Source organism: Macrobrachium rosenbergii, chromosome 1 (assembly GCF_040412425.1).
Source record: "Macrobrachium rosenbergii isolate ZJJX-2024 chromosome 1, ASM4041242v1, whole genome shotgun sequence".
Taxonomy (NCBI): Eukaryota; Metazoa; Arthropoda; class Malacostraca; order Decapoda; family Palaemonidae; genus Macrobrachium; species Macrobrachium rosenbergii.
The window spans coordinates 71,241,951-71,254,620 of NC_089741.1; the positions used below are offsets into that span (position 1 = coordinate 71,241,951).

Below are 12,670 nucleotides of genomic sequence, written 5' to 3' on the forward strand. Positions count from 1 at the left end.
GGCAGCAGCCTCTGAGGAGGATCTTTCCCCATTAAGGGTGCCCTTAAGGGATGGCTTCCTTTCGGCAGCATCTTGTGGCCCCCCCCTGCCAACTCACACATAGAGTTTAGGCCCTCTATAGGCCCTCTTTCCTAGCCAGGCAGGAAACCTGCCTCCCTCCAGGAAAGCAGCCTCTGTGGAGGATCTTCCCCAGTCAAGGGTGCCCTTAAGGTATGGCTTACCTAGGGAGCCTTAATGCCCCTCATCCTTGGTGTTTAGGCCCTGCCCAGGCCAACTTTCCTAGCCTGGCAGGAAACCTGGCCCCCTTCAGGAAATAGCCTCTGAAGAGAGTCTTTTCCAGTCAAGGGTGCCTTTAAAGGATGAATTCCCTACGGCTCCTTGGGGCTCCTCACCCTTGGGTTTAGGCCCATCCCAGGCCCGCTTCCCTAGCCTGGCAAGAAACCTACCTCATTCCAGGGAAGGCGACTCTGAGGAGAATTTAGGCAATCAAGGGTGCCCTTAAGGAATCGCTTCCCTAGGATACCTTGGGCCCCCTCACCCATGAGGTTTAGTCCCTCCCCAGCCCTGCTTCCCTAGCCTGGCAGGAAACCTGCCTCCCTCCTGGGAAGTAGCCCCTGAGGAGGATCTTTCCCCATTAAGGGTACCCTTAAGGAATGGCTTCCCTAGGGTGCTTGGGGCCCATCACTCTTGGGGTTTAGGCCCTCCCAGGCCCATTTCCCTATCCTGGCAAGAAACCTGCCTCCTTCCAGGGAAACAGCCTTTGAGGAGGATCTTTCCCCTTTAAGGGTGCCCTTAAGGGATAGCTTTATTTTGGGGGCCCCTCACCCTTGTAGCTTAGGCCCTCTGCAGGCTGACTTCTCTTTCCTGGTAAGAAACCTACCTCCCGCCAGGAAAGCAGCCCCTGCAGAGGATCTTTCCCCATTAAGGGTGCCCCTAAGGGATGGCTTTATTTCGGCACCTTGTGGGCCCCCTTACACTTAGGGTTTAGGGCCTCTCCAGGTCCTCTTTCCTAACCTGGTAGGAAACCTACCTCCTTCTAGGAAAGCAGCCTCTGAGGAGGACCTTCCCCAGTCAAGGGTGCCCTTAAGGGATGGCTTACCTAGGGAGCCTTGATGCCCATCACCCTTGTAGCTTAGGCTATCTGCAGGCCGATTTCTCTTTCCTGGTAGGAAACTTGACTCCCTCCAGGGCAACAGCATCTGAGGATGATCTTTCCCCATTAAGGGTGCCCTTAAGAGATGGCTTCCTTTCGGCAGCATCTTGTGGCGCCCCCTGTCCTCCCACACATAGGGTTTAGGCCCTCTCCAGGCCCTCTTTCCTAGCCAGGCAGGAAACCTGCCTCCCTCCAGGAAAGCAGCCCCCGAGGAGGATCTTCCCCAGTCAAGGGTGCCCTTAAGGGATGGGTTACCTAGGGAGCCTTAATGCCCCTCATCCTTGGGGTTTAGTCCCTGCCCAGGCCAACTTTCCTAGCCTGGCAGGAAACCTGCCCCCCTTCAGGGAAGCAGCCTCTGAGGAGAGTCTTTTCCAGTCAAGGGTGCCTTTAAAGGATGAATTCCCTACGGCTCCTTAGGGCTCCTCACCCTTGGGTTTAGGCCCATCCCAGGCCCGCTTCCCTAGCTTGGCAAGAAACCTACTTCCTTCCAGGGAAGCCGACTCTGAGGAGAATTTAGGCAATCAAGGGTGCCCTTAAGGAATCGCTTCCCTAGGATACCTTGGGGCCCCTCACCCTTGAGGTTTAGGCCCTCCCCAGGCCTGCTTCCCTAGCCTGGCAGGAAACCTGCCTCCCTCCTGGGAAGTAGCCCCTGAGGAGGATCTTTCCCCATTAAGGGTACCCTTAAGGAATGGCTTCCCTAGGGTGTTTGGGGCCCATAACTCTGGGGGTTTAGGCCCTCCCCAGGCCCGTTTCCCTATCCTGGCAAGAAAACTGCCTCCTTCCAGGGAAACAGCCTTTGAGGAGGATCTTTCCCCTTTAAGTGTGCCCTTAAGGGATGGCTTCCATAGGGAGTCTCGGGGCCCCTCACCCTTGTAGCTTAGGCCCTCTGCAGGCTGACTTCTCTTTCCTGGTAAGAGACCTGCCTCCCGCCAGGAAAGCAGCCTCTGAGGAGGATCTTTCCCCATTAAGGGTGCCCTTAAGGGATGGCTTTATTTCGGCACCTTATGGGCCCCTTACACTTAGGGTTTAGGTCCTCTCCAGGCCCTCTTTCTTAACCTGGTAGGAAACTTGCCTCCTTCCAGGAAAGCAGCCTCTGAGGAGGACCTTCCCCAGTCAAGGGTGCCCTTAAGGGATGGCTTACCTAGGGAGCCTTAATGCCCCTCATCCTTGGGGTTTAGGCCCTGCCCAGGATCACTTTCCTAGCCTGGCAGGAACCCTGCCCCCCTTCAGGGAAGCAGTTTCTGAGGAGGGTCTTTCCCAGTCAAGGGTGCCCTTAAAGGATGACTTCCCTACAGTTCCTTGGGGCTCCTCACCCTTGGGTTTAGGCCCTCCCCAGGCCAGCTTCCCTAGCCTGGCAAGAAACCTGCCTCCTTCCAGGGAATCTGCCTCTGGGGAGGATTTCCCCAATCAAGGGTGCCCTTAAGGATTGGCTTCCCTAGGGTACCTTGGGGCCCCTCATCCCTGAGGTTTAGGCCCTCTCCAGGCCAGCCTCCCTAGCCTGGCAGGAAACCTGCCTCCTTCTTGGGAAGTAGCCTCTGAGGAGGATTTCCTCAATCAAGGGTGCCCTTAAGGGATGGCTTCCCTAGGGTGCCTTCGGGCCCCTCACCCTTGGGTTTAGGCCCTCCCCATGCCCGCTTCCTTAACCTGGCAAGGAAACTGCCTCCTTTGACGGAAGCCACCTCTGAAAAGGATTTCCCCAAACACGGGTGCCCTTAAGGGATGGCTTCCCTAGAGTACTATGGACCCCCTCACCCTTGGGGTTTAGTCCCTCCCCAGGCCAGCTTCCCTAGTCTGGCAGGAAACCTGCCTCCCTCCTGGGAAGTAGCCTCTGGGGAGAATCTTCCCCAATCAAGGGTGCCCTTAAGGGATGGCATCCCTAGGGAGCCTTGGAGTCCTTCACACTTGATCCCATTATTTCCTGATTTGGAGAGAATAAGTCTCATCCTGACTTTGATAAAATATCGATATTTATTTACCTGCTTTTCAAATGAGACATCCCATCTAGGAAGGTTTCAAGATGATTTGAAGGATCTAAGAGCTAGTTTCTGGAGACTTTGGAGTTGGAGTTACTGAGCTATAGCGTTGGGCGCATGCGTGAATGGGTTCTCTCTCGTGCTTGTAAGAGATAGAAATCGAAGGATTCCGAAACACTTTCAGAGAAAACGCCGAAGATTTGAGATCATTTCAGCATTGCTTCAACCAAGATCGCTTCCGCGAAGTGGTCCGCATTTTATTTGTAAAATTGTTCACTGTCATTATATGATAACTCTTTCCCTTCCTTTTATCCAGGTTTTGGAATAAATACAATCCTTTTCTGAAGACGATTTGAAGGATCTCGGAACTTATTAGCAGCGTGAGCGAAAGCATGGTCTCGTGCTTCCAGGAACAGGAGACAGAAGGATTCCGAGAAGGGGAGAAGTCCTCTGGATTCTTATGAGATTTCACATATTTGTTGATCCAAATGGTAATTCTGGCACTACAAATCTCTCTCTCTCTCTCTCTCTCTCTCTCTCTCTCTCTCTCTCTCTCTCTCTCTCTCGTGAAAGTTCTTGAAAGTGTCCATGCCATGGTCCTCCTCTCCTCTTGATTCCTTTCCGTGCTTGTCTCGTGTGGAGAACTTGCGTCCCAAATATGATGGTAATAAAAAATATTGCCGCCTTATAAATCGCCTAAGGCTGGAACTTTGACTCTATACTGCTCTGCGATTTAGTTCATACTTTCTTGGATATACAATTGTTCACTGAATTCATTTGTAAATACTTTACCTTCTATTAATCAGCTTTTCGAATTCAGAATAACATCCTGTCTCTGAACACAATTTGAAGGGTCTCCGATTTTGTTTCTGGAGACTTTAAAGTTTGTTTTACTTAGATATGGCGTTGGGCGCATGCATGAATGACATTTCTCTACTCCTTCCAGGAAAACTCCAAAACTTTTAGATAATTTCAGCACAGAACTAACCAGTGGCTTGTGTATTCGTTATGACAAGACGCTTTGCTCCCTTCGCCTGAAGATTATCCAGGTAATATCTTTTTTTCATTTAGTTAATTCCCCTAATCAAAATCTACGTACGTGAATCATATTATCATCACAGAGTAGGTGAAAAAAGTTTGCTGGAATGTTTATAGCTATGAAGAAAGTAAAAGACTGCGATGTTGTAGTATGATTTAAATCTGCTCCAATGTAAGTAAGGATAATTATGTCAGAAAATTAATCGTTAACATTTCCATTGTTATTTCAAAATAAGTCAGTTATCCTTACATTTTATCTTGACTATTACAAGGATAAGAGGCAAGAAAAATAAAACTGAATCAGTAGTTTTTCAACGGAAGTCAAACTCTCAACTGGTAGTCAACTCCAGTTTATACAATAGCATAAAATAATTACCATCGCTCTACAAATATTACCTGTGAATATTACTAGTAAAAACAATCATAAAATGTTTACAACTTTCCTAGTGTTGATGTCAAAACAAAACTGTTATCAAGGGTCGAACCAAAATAAATAAATAAATAAATAAATAAAAAAGGAGTGTTGTTAGTCTCGTCAACTTTCTTTAACACTTACCTTGTAAATACGAAGATAAGTTTGTTAGAATTTCTAAATAACCTTTCATGGTGATTGAATTGCTTTGTCATGCTCTTGACATAATCGCATATCTTATCTAGTTAATACAATCATCAGTTATCAAACTCAAAATATACAATTTTCTCATTTAATTTATGATATCGATACAAGACTGAAACACCTAATTTTATGTTCTATGTTCCACCCTGCTTTGTCTCACAAATACATGATAGTAAGACAGTGTAAATAAAAAAAAAACTACAATTGAGCTTCTATACTTCTAAAGGAATTACTACAAAAAAAGCAACTTATACATAATCAACATTTTCCAAATAGTGAAGGGAACATTCGTCTAGCTACAGTGGTTCCCAAACTGGGGGGCGCGCCCCACTAGGGGGGCGTGAGGACGATACAAGGGGGGCGTGAAGTCATCTGCTCGAAATTACTTGTTTAATAGAATAATAAAATCATTAAAATTACAAATATCTGTCATTACATACATGCAAAGTATAATTATAGCAGTCACTCCAACCCGTTTTCTATTAAGCTAGTTCTCTTTACACGTTTTGGACACGTCACTGACACCAACCAACTGACGCCACTGAGGGACTCGTCACAAACTCCCAATACTCCATCCCGTCAACCCGAGCACATATTCCCGTTGTCCACGGTAGGGATTTATTTCACTCTTCAATCCATATGTGATTATCGAGTGTTATTGTGATTTCATATGTGATATTACAATGGCTGTTCTGCTGCGTATAATTGTGTCAGCGTTTTCAGCACGTTCTTACATCATACCTGAAATGTTTGTTTGTGTGTATCGATGGTTGTTGTCAGTTGCGTATCGATGGTTGTTGTAGCAGTGGTCAACTGAAATTGCATGTGTTTTTATGTGTAGTATATGATATGGTGAACGGGGACGATGTGGGCGTGTATGAGTGACATTGTAACCTTGACGATTTGCAAGGGTAGAACGATGCAATATGGAATGTCTTGTTGATTGTGTGAAATACTCGTTGTGATCGAAAGTGTGAAAGGTGAATAATACGCTGTGAGTTTTGTATGCTAGTTTGAATGTATGTGGTGAAGTGTGTGCGTTGATTCCAGTATAGGCGGCGAATTAAGTGTGTGTGAGAAATTAAGTGCACTGTATGACTGAGCATTTTCGTGCGTGTAGTTTTACTTCGTTTGCTTCTTCTCGTTGTATTTTCCGCTGTTGTTCTCATTGTCATTATTGTTAAGATATAAACCACGTTGTGTGCTGAATATGTGTGGTATGTTACAGATTTATGATTTCCAGTTGTGTGACCTATGTTATATGAATGTGTGGTGTGGTGCATGCCAGTACGAATACGGTATGTTATATAACTACTTAGTTGTTCCATGGTGCAGATTATAAATTTGTTGCTATTTTCACTTTGCAGAAATGTCTGGAGCAAAGAAAAGAAAGTATTCAGATGAATATATCAAGTATGGCTTCACTGTTACAGAGAGGAATGGAATTCATCTCCCTCAGTGTGTCATATGCCATACAGTCCTCAATAATGACGCCTTAAGACCTGGGCGTCTGGAGTGACATTTGAGCACAAACCACAAAGCATTAAAAGAAAAGCCAAAGGAGTTCTTCACAGCTAAACTGCATGAGCTGAATCATATGAAGCTGGACTCAAGCAGTGTTTTTCATCATGAAACGTGGAAACTAGTGGAAGCATCTTACGAGCTGTCACTACTTATTGCAAAAGCAAAGAAGCCTCACTCTGTGGGGGAGACTCTTTTAAAGCCCTGCCTTTTGAGAGCTGCAAATACTGTGCTTGGGGAAGAAGGCCAAAGAAAGTTATCAAAGATTTCCTTATCGGATAACACAGTGAAGTGTCGCATTGATGAACTTTCAGAAGACATAAAAGAACAAATTTTGGACAAAATAAAAGCATCTGGCTTCTTTGCAATACAGTGCGATGAAAGTACTGATGTTGCTCACCTCTGCCAGCTGCTTGTTTATTCTCGATTCGTGGATGAAGGAACTGTGAAAGAAGAAATTCTTTTCTCAGCAGCACTGGAGACAACAGCAAAGGCCATCGATGTTTTTTCAAAGGTGCATGAGTTTTTCCATGCGTACGGTCTTTCATGGGAAAAATTAGTCGGTGTTTGTACTGATGGTGCCCCAGCAATGACTGGATCTCGCTCTGGGAAACTGGTGAAAGAAAAAATCCTGCTGTAACTGGGACTCACTGTGTTATCCACAGACAATCATTAGCAAGCAAAACTCTGCCAGGTAATCTACGCAGTTCACTGAATTTGGCAATAAAAGTGGTGAATTAGGTAAAGAATAGCTCTTTGAATTCTAGGCTTTTCGCAGCTCTTTGCTCAGATTTGGGCACTGATTACAAGACTCTCCTGTTTCACACCGAAGTCCGCAGGCTTTCCAAGGGAAACATGCTGAGTCGTCTTTACGAGCTCAAGGATGAAGTGGAAATTTTCTTGCAGAAGCAGAAACAAGACAAACTGTATGAAGCATTCAGAGAGGAAGACCTTCAGCTCTCACTAGCATACCTTGTGGACTTTTTTGAGGCTATCAACAACCTCAATTTGAAGTTACAAGGAAGAAACACAAACATCATTGCACACTCTGATGTAATCAGAGCTTTCACCGAAAAAATTCATCTTTGGAAAAGAAAAGTACAAGTTGGGAACTTTTCATCGTTCTCACATCTGAATGAGCTCTTGTCTGAGAAGAGAAAAATTGAGCAATATGAAGTGACAGAAGAGGTTTTATCACATCTGGATTCCCTTGCTGAGGAATTTATACACTATTTTCCAGATGTCTCAATGGAGAATTCTCTTTGGACATTAGTGCAGAATCCATTTAACACTGATGTGGAGTTGCTACTGGAATCACTGCAAGAGGAAGCCATCGATTTGAAATGTGACTCGAGCGCGAAAAGGGACTTTGAAACAATGAAGTTAGAAGAGTTTTGGGTGAAATATCTCACCATGTACCCAAAAGTAGGTGAAGAAGCACTTCGTGTGATTCTTCCCTTTTCTTCTACTTATCTTTGTGAAGCAGGATTTTCAGCTCTTGTTGTTCTGAAAACAAAACAGCGCAACCGACTTGATGTAGGAAATGACTTGCGTTGTGCGCTGTCATCCTTCAATCCTAGAATTTCTGATCTTGTGAGGAAGAAGCAGCAGCATCCATCTCACTAAATTTGACCAGAAATTGTGCCTTAGTCTCATAAGTATTTCCAAATATTATATGCCATGTTTTCAAATTATCTATTCTTAAAATTGCAACTCAGTTTTGCCAATTTGCTAATGTTCAAACTTTTTTTCGCTCACTTTGAACCAAATGTTTCGTTTTTAGTTACTGGAATGTACTATTATTTGTTTGAGTGGCTTTCATTATTAAAATGTAATACAAACAGAAATCTGTTTTCCTGTACAATGCTAAGAAATAATGTAAGAATCATTTCATATAAAAAAAAGAGAGGAGTCTACTGGAAGCAAAAAGGGGGCGTCAGGTAAGATAGTTTGGGAACCACTGGTCTAGCAAGTCACGCCCAGATACTTAGCAATTGTCGAAAAGTACAGTCTGTTTAATGAGGACTCATTTGGTAGTGTGTGTGAACAATAAAGTTAAGGCATTTCTACACACACACACCATCACACGCGCATGCACATACACACTTGGAGAGGGTAGTAACTACGCATCTCAAAAGAGGAATCAGGATAGCGGAAGTAAACGTGACCCTCATTATGGATAACTGATTCACGAAGATATGGAACGTGCCGAATATGTATGAATAAAGACAAGTGACACGAAGCAAAAATTTCCCTCGTTACCTTACTTGTACGGATCAGTTATGTATACCTTAGTTTAACCAGACCACTGAGCTGATTAACAGCTCTCCTAGGGCTGGCCAGAGGAATTAGACTTATTTTACGTGGCTAAGAACCAATTGGTTACCTAGCAACGGGACTTACAGCTTATTGTGGAATCCGAACCACATTATACCGAGAAATGAATTTCTATCACCAGAAATAAATTCATCTATTTCTTCATTGGCCGGCAGGAGAATCAAACGCGGGCCTAGGAGAGTGCTAGTCGAGTACGATATCGACCCATCCAATGAAGAACTGTGTACGAATCAGTAAAATCGCACAAAGAAAATAATCCTTTGCAACCTATCATCAGCACTGTTGGCTCGGTGTCATATAAACTTTCAAAATACATTACTAAGCTCTTGTGCCCATTACTTGGAACTATCTCCGATTTTCACATATACAATTCACTAGATTTAGTTTACAAGTAAAACAAAATAACTTTTTGCCCAGTGATAGATTTGTTAGTTCTGATGTTTGTTCTCTTTTTACTAGAGTCCCTATAGATTCTATGTTAGAGTATCATAGTAGCGAACTAATCCATCATGAATTACCTCTACCTGTAAGTCACATTATTTCACTCACTAGGCTGTGCATTTGCGTTTAAGTTTATATTCAATGGTGAATTATACCAAAAAATATTTGGTATGGCAATGGTCATCCCTTTATCCCCACTCCTCTCAAACTTGTATATGGATTTTTTTTTTGAAAAACGATATTTACCTAATATTGTTTATACTCCTTTAAAGTGGTATAGATATGTTGACGATATTTTAGCTGTTTTGCCTACAGGTATTGATGTAGATGATTTACTCTCTAATTTGAATAACCAGGTACCATTCATTAAATTTACTTTAAAATTCATTAGAATAACCAGGTACTATTCATTAAATTTCCTTTAGAATTAGAAAAAGACAATTGCTTCCCTTTCTTAGATGTTTTAATACATAGAGAACCATTTCAATGCAAATTCAGTATTTATAGGAAACCAACCAACAACTTAACTTATGTCCATTTCTGTTCAGCCCACCACCTTAATATCAAAATATCCATTTTTTGTTCTATGTTTTTATGAGCTTTGCACCTTGTCAGTTCCTAGTGTTTGGATCAAGAAATGGAATACATAAGAAAAATAGGGACAGATATATGTTATCCTTCACATATACTAGATATTTGCTATAATAAAGCCAGCAAAAAGTTTTATAGTGAAAGTAACATGGAGAAAGAAACCCCTAAGAACATTCTTAGTTCCTTATTTTAGTGGTTTTGAAACCATAGAATCATTGTTAAAATCTTTTAATATCGACATAGTTTTTTTGCTATAACACACTAAAAGGATTGTTAATAAAAATTCACCCTAAGGAAAGCAACAACCTAATATATAAAATTCCATGCTTGGACTGCTCTGCTTTATTGTATATAGGTCAATCAAGTAAGGATTTAGAAGTGAGAATTAAGAAGCATAAGTATTTGTCAAAACTGGGCAAACATCTAATACAATATTCATTCATTTAAGTGAAAACTCACACAGGATCAATTGGACAGACAATTCAGTGACTGCCAGATCGAAAGATTTCTCTTCATGAACTCTTTTATGATCTGCAATTATACAGCTAACTTCCAGCTGTAATTTCAACCTTAGCTCTGGCATGTATTATTTTGACCCCTGCATTAGTAAAGTGTTCAAGAATGACCTCAAAGATAAAATCACTAACTTAATAACTAATTAGTTACCTTATGTCTTCTATGTATCTGTATATTTAATAGTTTTTTTATGTTTATTTGCAATATTTTTATTTTTTACTAAAAGGAGAAAATGTGTTGTACTTTTATAATTATGCAATCAGCTTATTCATTCCAAGGTAATATTTGGTGGTTGGTCTCTTCCTCTGTATAATCCTTTGACTCCTCCCTGCTTTAGAGCCAGTTGGGCCTAATCCTTTGTAAAAGCTCTAAAAATTTACCTTAGCTTTAGTAGGTCCGCTAATTCTTCAACAGTGTTGGATTCCAGGTGCATCTGTTCCTTATAATCGCCGTCCTCAAGGATATCTATATGTCATCTGTCAATTATACAAACTTTCTTATACTTATTTTTATATTTTTCATCATTCTGTTAGTAAACTACCATTGTGTTGAAAGGCTTAGCAACCACTCTGTATGTATGTATATATATATATATATATATATATATATATATATATATATATATATATATATATATATATATATATATATATATATAAATAAACATGATAATGGGTCATTCAGTGCAGAGGTCATTCAGTGCGAGAGTGAATGCTTGGTCGTTTTCGGATTTAGCACATTCAGAGCAATTCAGCATTGGCCACCTGATTGGAAGTGCTTTGGACACAGTGACACATGGAGCGGAAGTAGTGTCAGCATGGAATCTTCTACAAGCTTTAATCCGGTTAGAAATCCAGATTATGGTTGTGCCACGGCAGTGGTGTATGTTCGTTTGTATCTACTGGGAGTGACCGATAAGGGAAGTGGGAGATTTTTTGTGAAACACGTCTCATTGCTGTTGAGGGAGCTGATTAGAATAGACAGTGAAATTCCAAGCCCAATTACTTGTTGAGAGGGTAAGTCAGCATTTAGTAACCTGCCGTGTCTTTTATAATTTTTTATGTCTGAGTTTTGTTTATTGTCTACGCATTTTCTTTAACATGTTTTGTGGTGTTGTGGGAAATATCCCAGGTTATTTTGATTTTGGTTTTAATGAGAGGTATTTCTTTGTTCTACAGATGTATCATGGATAAGCCATGCACAAATGCGCAAAAGCATGGAGGCTGGTTAGACATCTGTCCTAATTAGAATTAATAACTCAAACCCTTTGAGGTAATATGGAGTATTTAGTGAAGGACTGGGGAATAGGGATTTTGTTCCCTTATGTTTTAATAATCTTTGAAATGGTGGTTTAATAATCTGATGAAGTAGTGGTTTAATAATCTGCTATTAGCTTATCAGTCATTTAACCGGTCTTATGTTGAGTTTGAGGAACAAAGTTTATTTTTGTATACCAGGTTTGATTTATAAACATTAGATTAGATGTAGGTTTTCTTAGAATTCATGAGAGCGCTTGAGAGAGAGAGAGAGAGAGAGAGGGAAGTAGCGCTGACAAAAGAGAGAGGGATGCTGTTCTTTGGTCACGAATGCCAACTTCTGCAGGTAGGAGAACATAGTCCTTCATGTAAGGGTTTAACACACACACATACACACACACAGACAAACACATTATCACTGAGAACACTTATCAGTCCCTGTACAGCTCAGGGTCATCCTATGGTTCAATGTACGGCCTACCAAAGGCCCACAAAGGTGATGTTCCTATCCGCCCTATCTTAGCGTCTTATAATAACGCTAATTACAAACTAGCAAAATATCTAGTTTCCATGCTTGCCCCCTTGGCTGAAAATCCTTACAGCCTTAAGAATTCATATGAGTTCAAAAATACTATTCTTGCTCAGAACTCGGATCTTGTTATGGTAAGCTTCGATGTCGAGTCTTTATTTAAGGATGTACCTGTACAACAGACCATCGATATTATTTTACATAAGCTTTTTCCTATGGATGAGTCTCGTTTTAAAGGGTTCTGCAAGAACGATTTCAAGAAACTTTTAGATCTAGCGGTGCGGGACACCGTTTTTGTTTTTAATGGTTGTTCTTACTCACAAATTGATGGTATGGCTATGAGCTCTCCTCTTGGACCCATCTTCGCCGGTATCTTCATGTGCTTACTGGAAGAGCACATGCTTGATACTTGTCCCCTTAGTGACCATCCACTATTTTATAAGCGGTATGTGGGCGACACATTTTCACTTTTTAGAAGTCAGTTTGACGCCGAGAGGTGTTTAGCTTTCATTAATTCATTTAATCCCAATATTAAATTTACGATTGAACACGAGACTAACAACCAGTTGCATTTTTTAGATATTTTAATAATACGTTCCCGTCAAGGCTTCCCTACTTCTGTTTTTAGAAAAAAGACATTTACTGGTCTTGGTACAAATTTTTATAGTTTTTGTTCTTTTGATTTTAAGATTAATTCCA

General features: G+C 41.6%; 2 protein-coding genes across 2 annotated transcripts; both read left to right on the forward strand.

The window, feature by feature from the left end:
• The first annotated feature begins 6,377 nt into the window (after positions 1-6,377).
• LOC136840776 (protein FAM200C-like) lies at positions 6,378-6,941 on the forward strand. Its single transcript, XM_067107653.1, has one exon. It carries the CDS (start codon positions 6,378-6,380, stop codon positions 6,939-6,941), a length of 564 nt encoding a protein of 187 aa, XP_066963754.1.
• A 215-nt stretch (positions 6,942-7,156) lies between these two features.
• LOC136840781 (protein FAM200A-like) lies at positions 7,157-7,927 on the forward strand. Its single transcript, XM_067107667.1, has one exon. It carries the CDS (start codon positions 7,157-7,159, stop codon positions 7,925-7,927), a length of 771 nt encoding a protein of 256 aa, XP_066963768.1.
• Positions 7,928-12,670: the final 4,743 nt, after the last annotated feature.

Coding starts and splice junctions, on each gene's coding strand:
- LOC136840781 (XM_067107667.1), top strand. CDS start 7,157: ATGCTGAGTCGTCTTTACGAGCTCAAGGATGAAGTGGAAATTTTCTTG.
- LOC136840776 (XM_067107653.1), top strand. CDS start 6,378: ATGAAGCTGGACTCAAGCAGTGTTTTTCATCATGAAACGTGGAAACTA.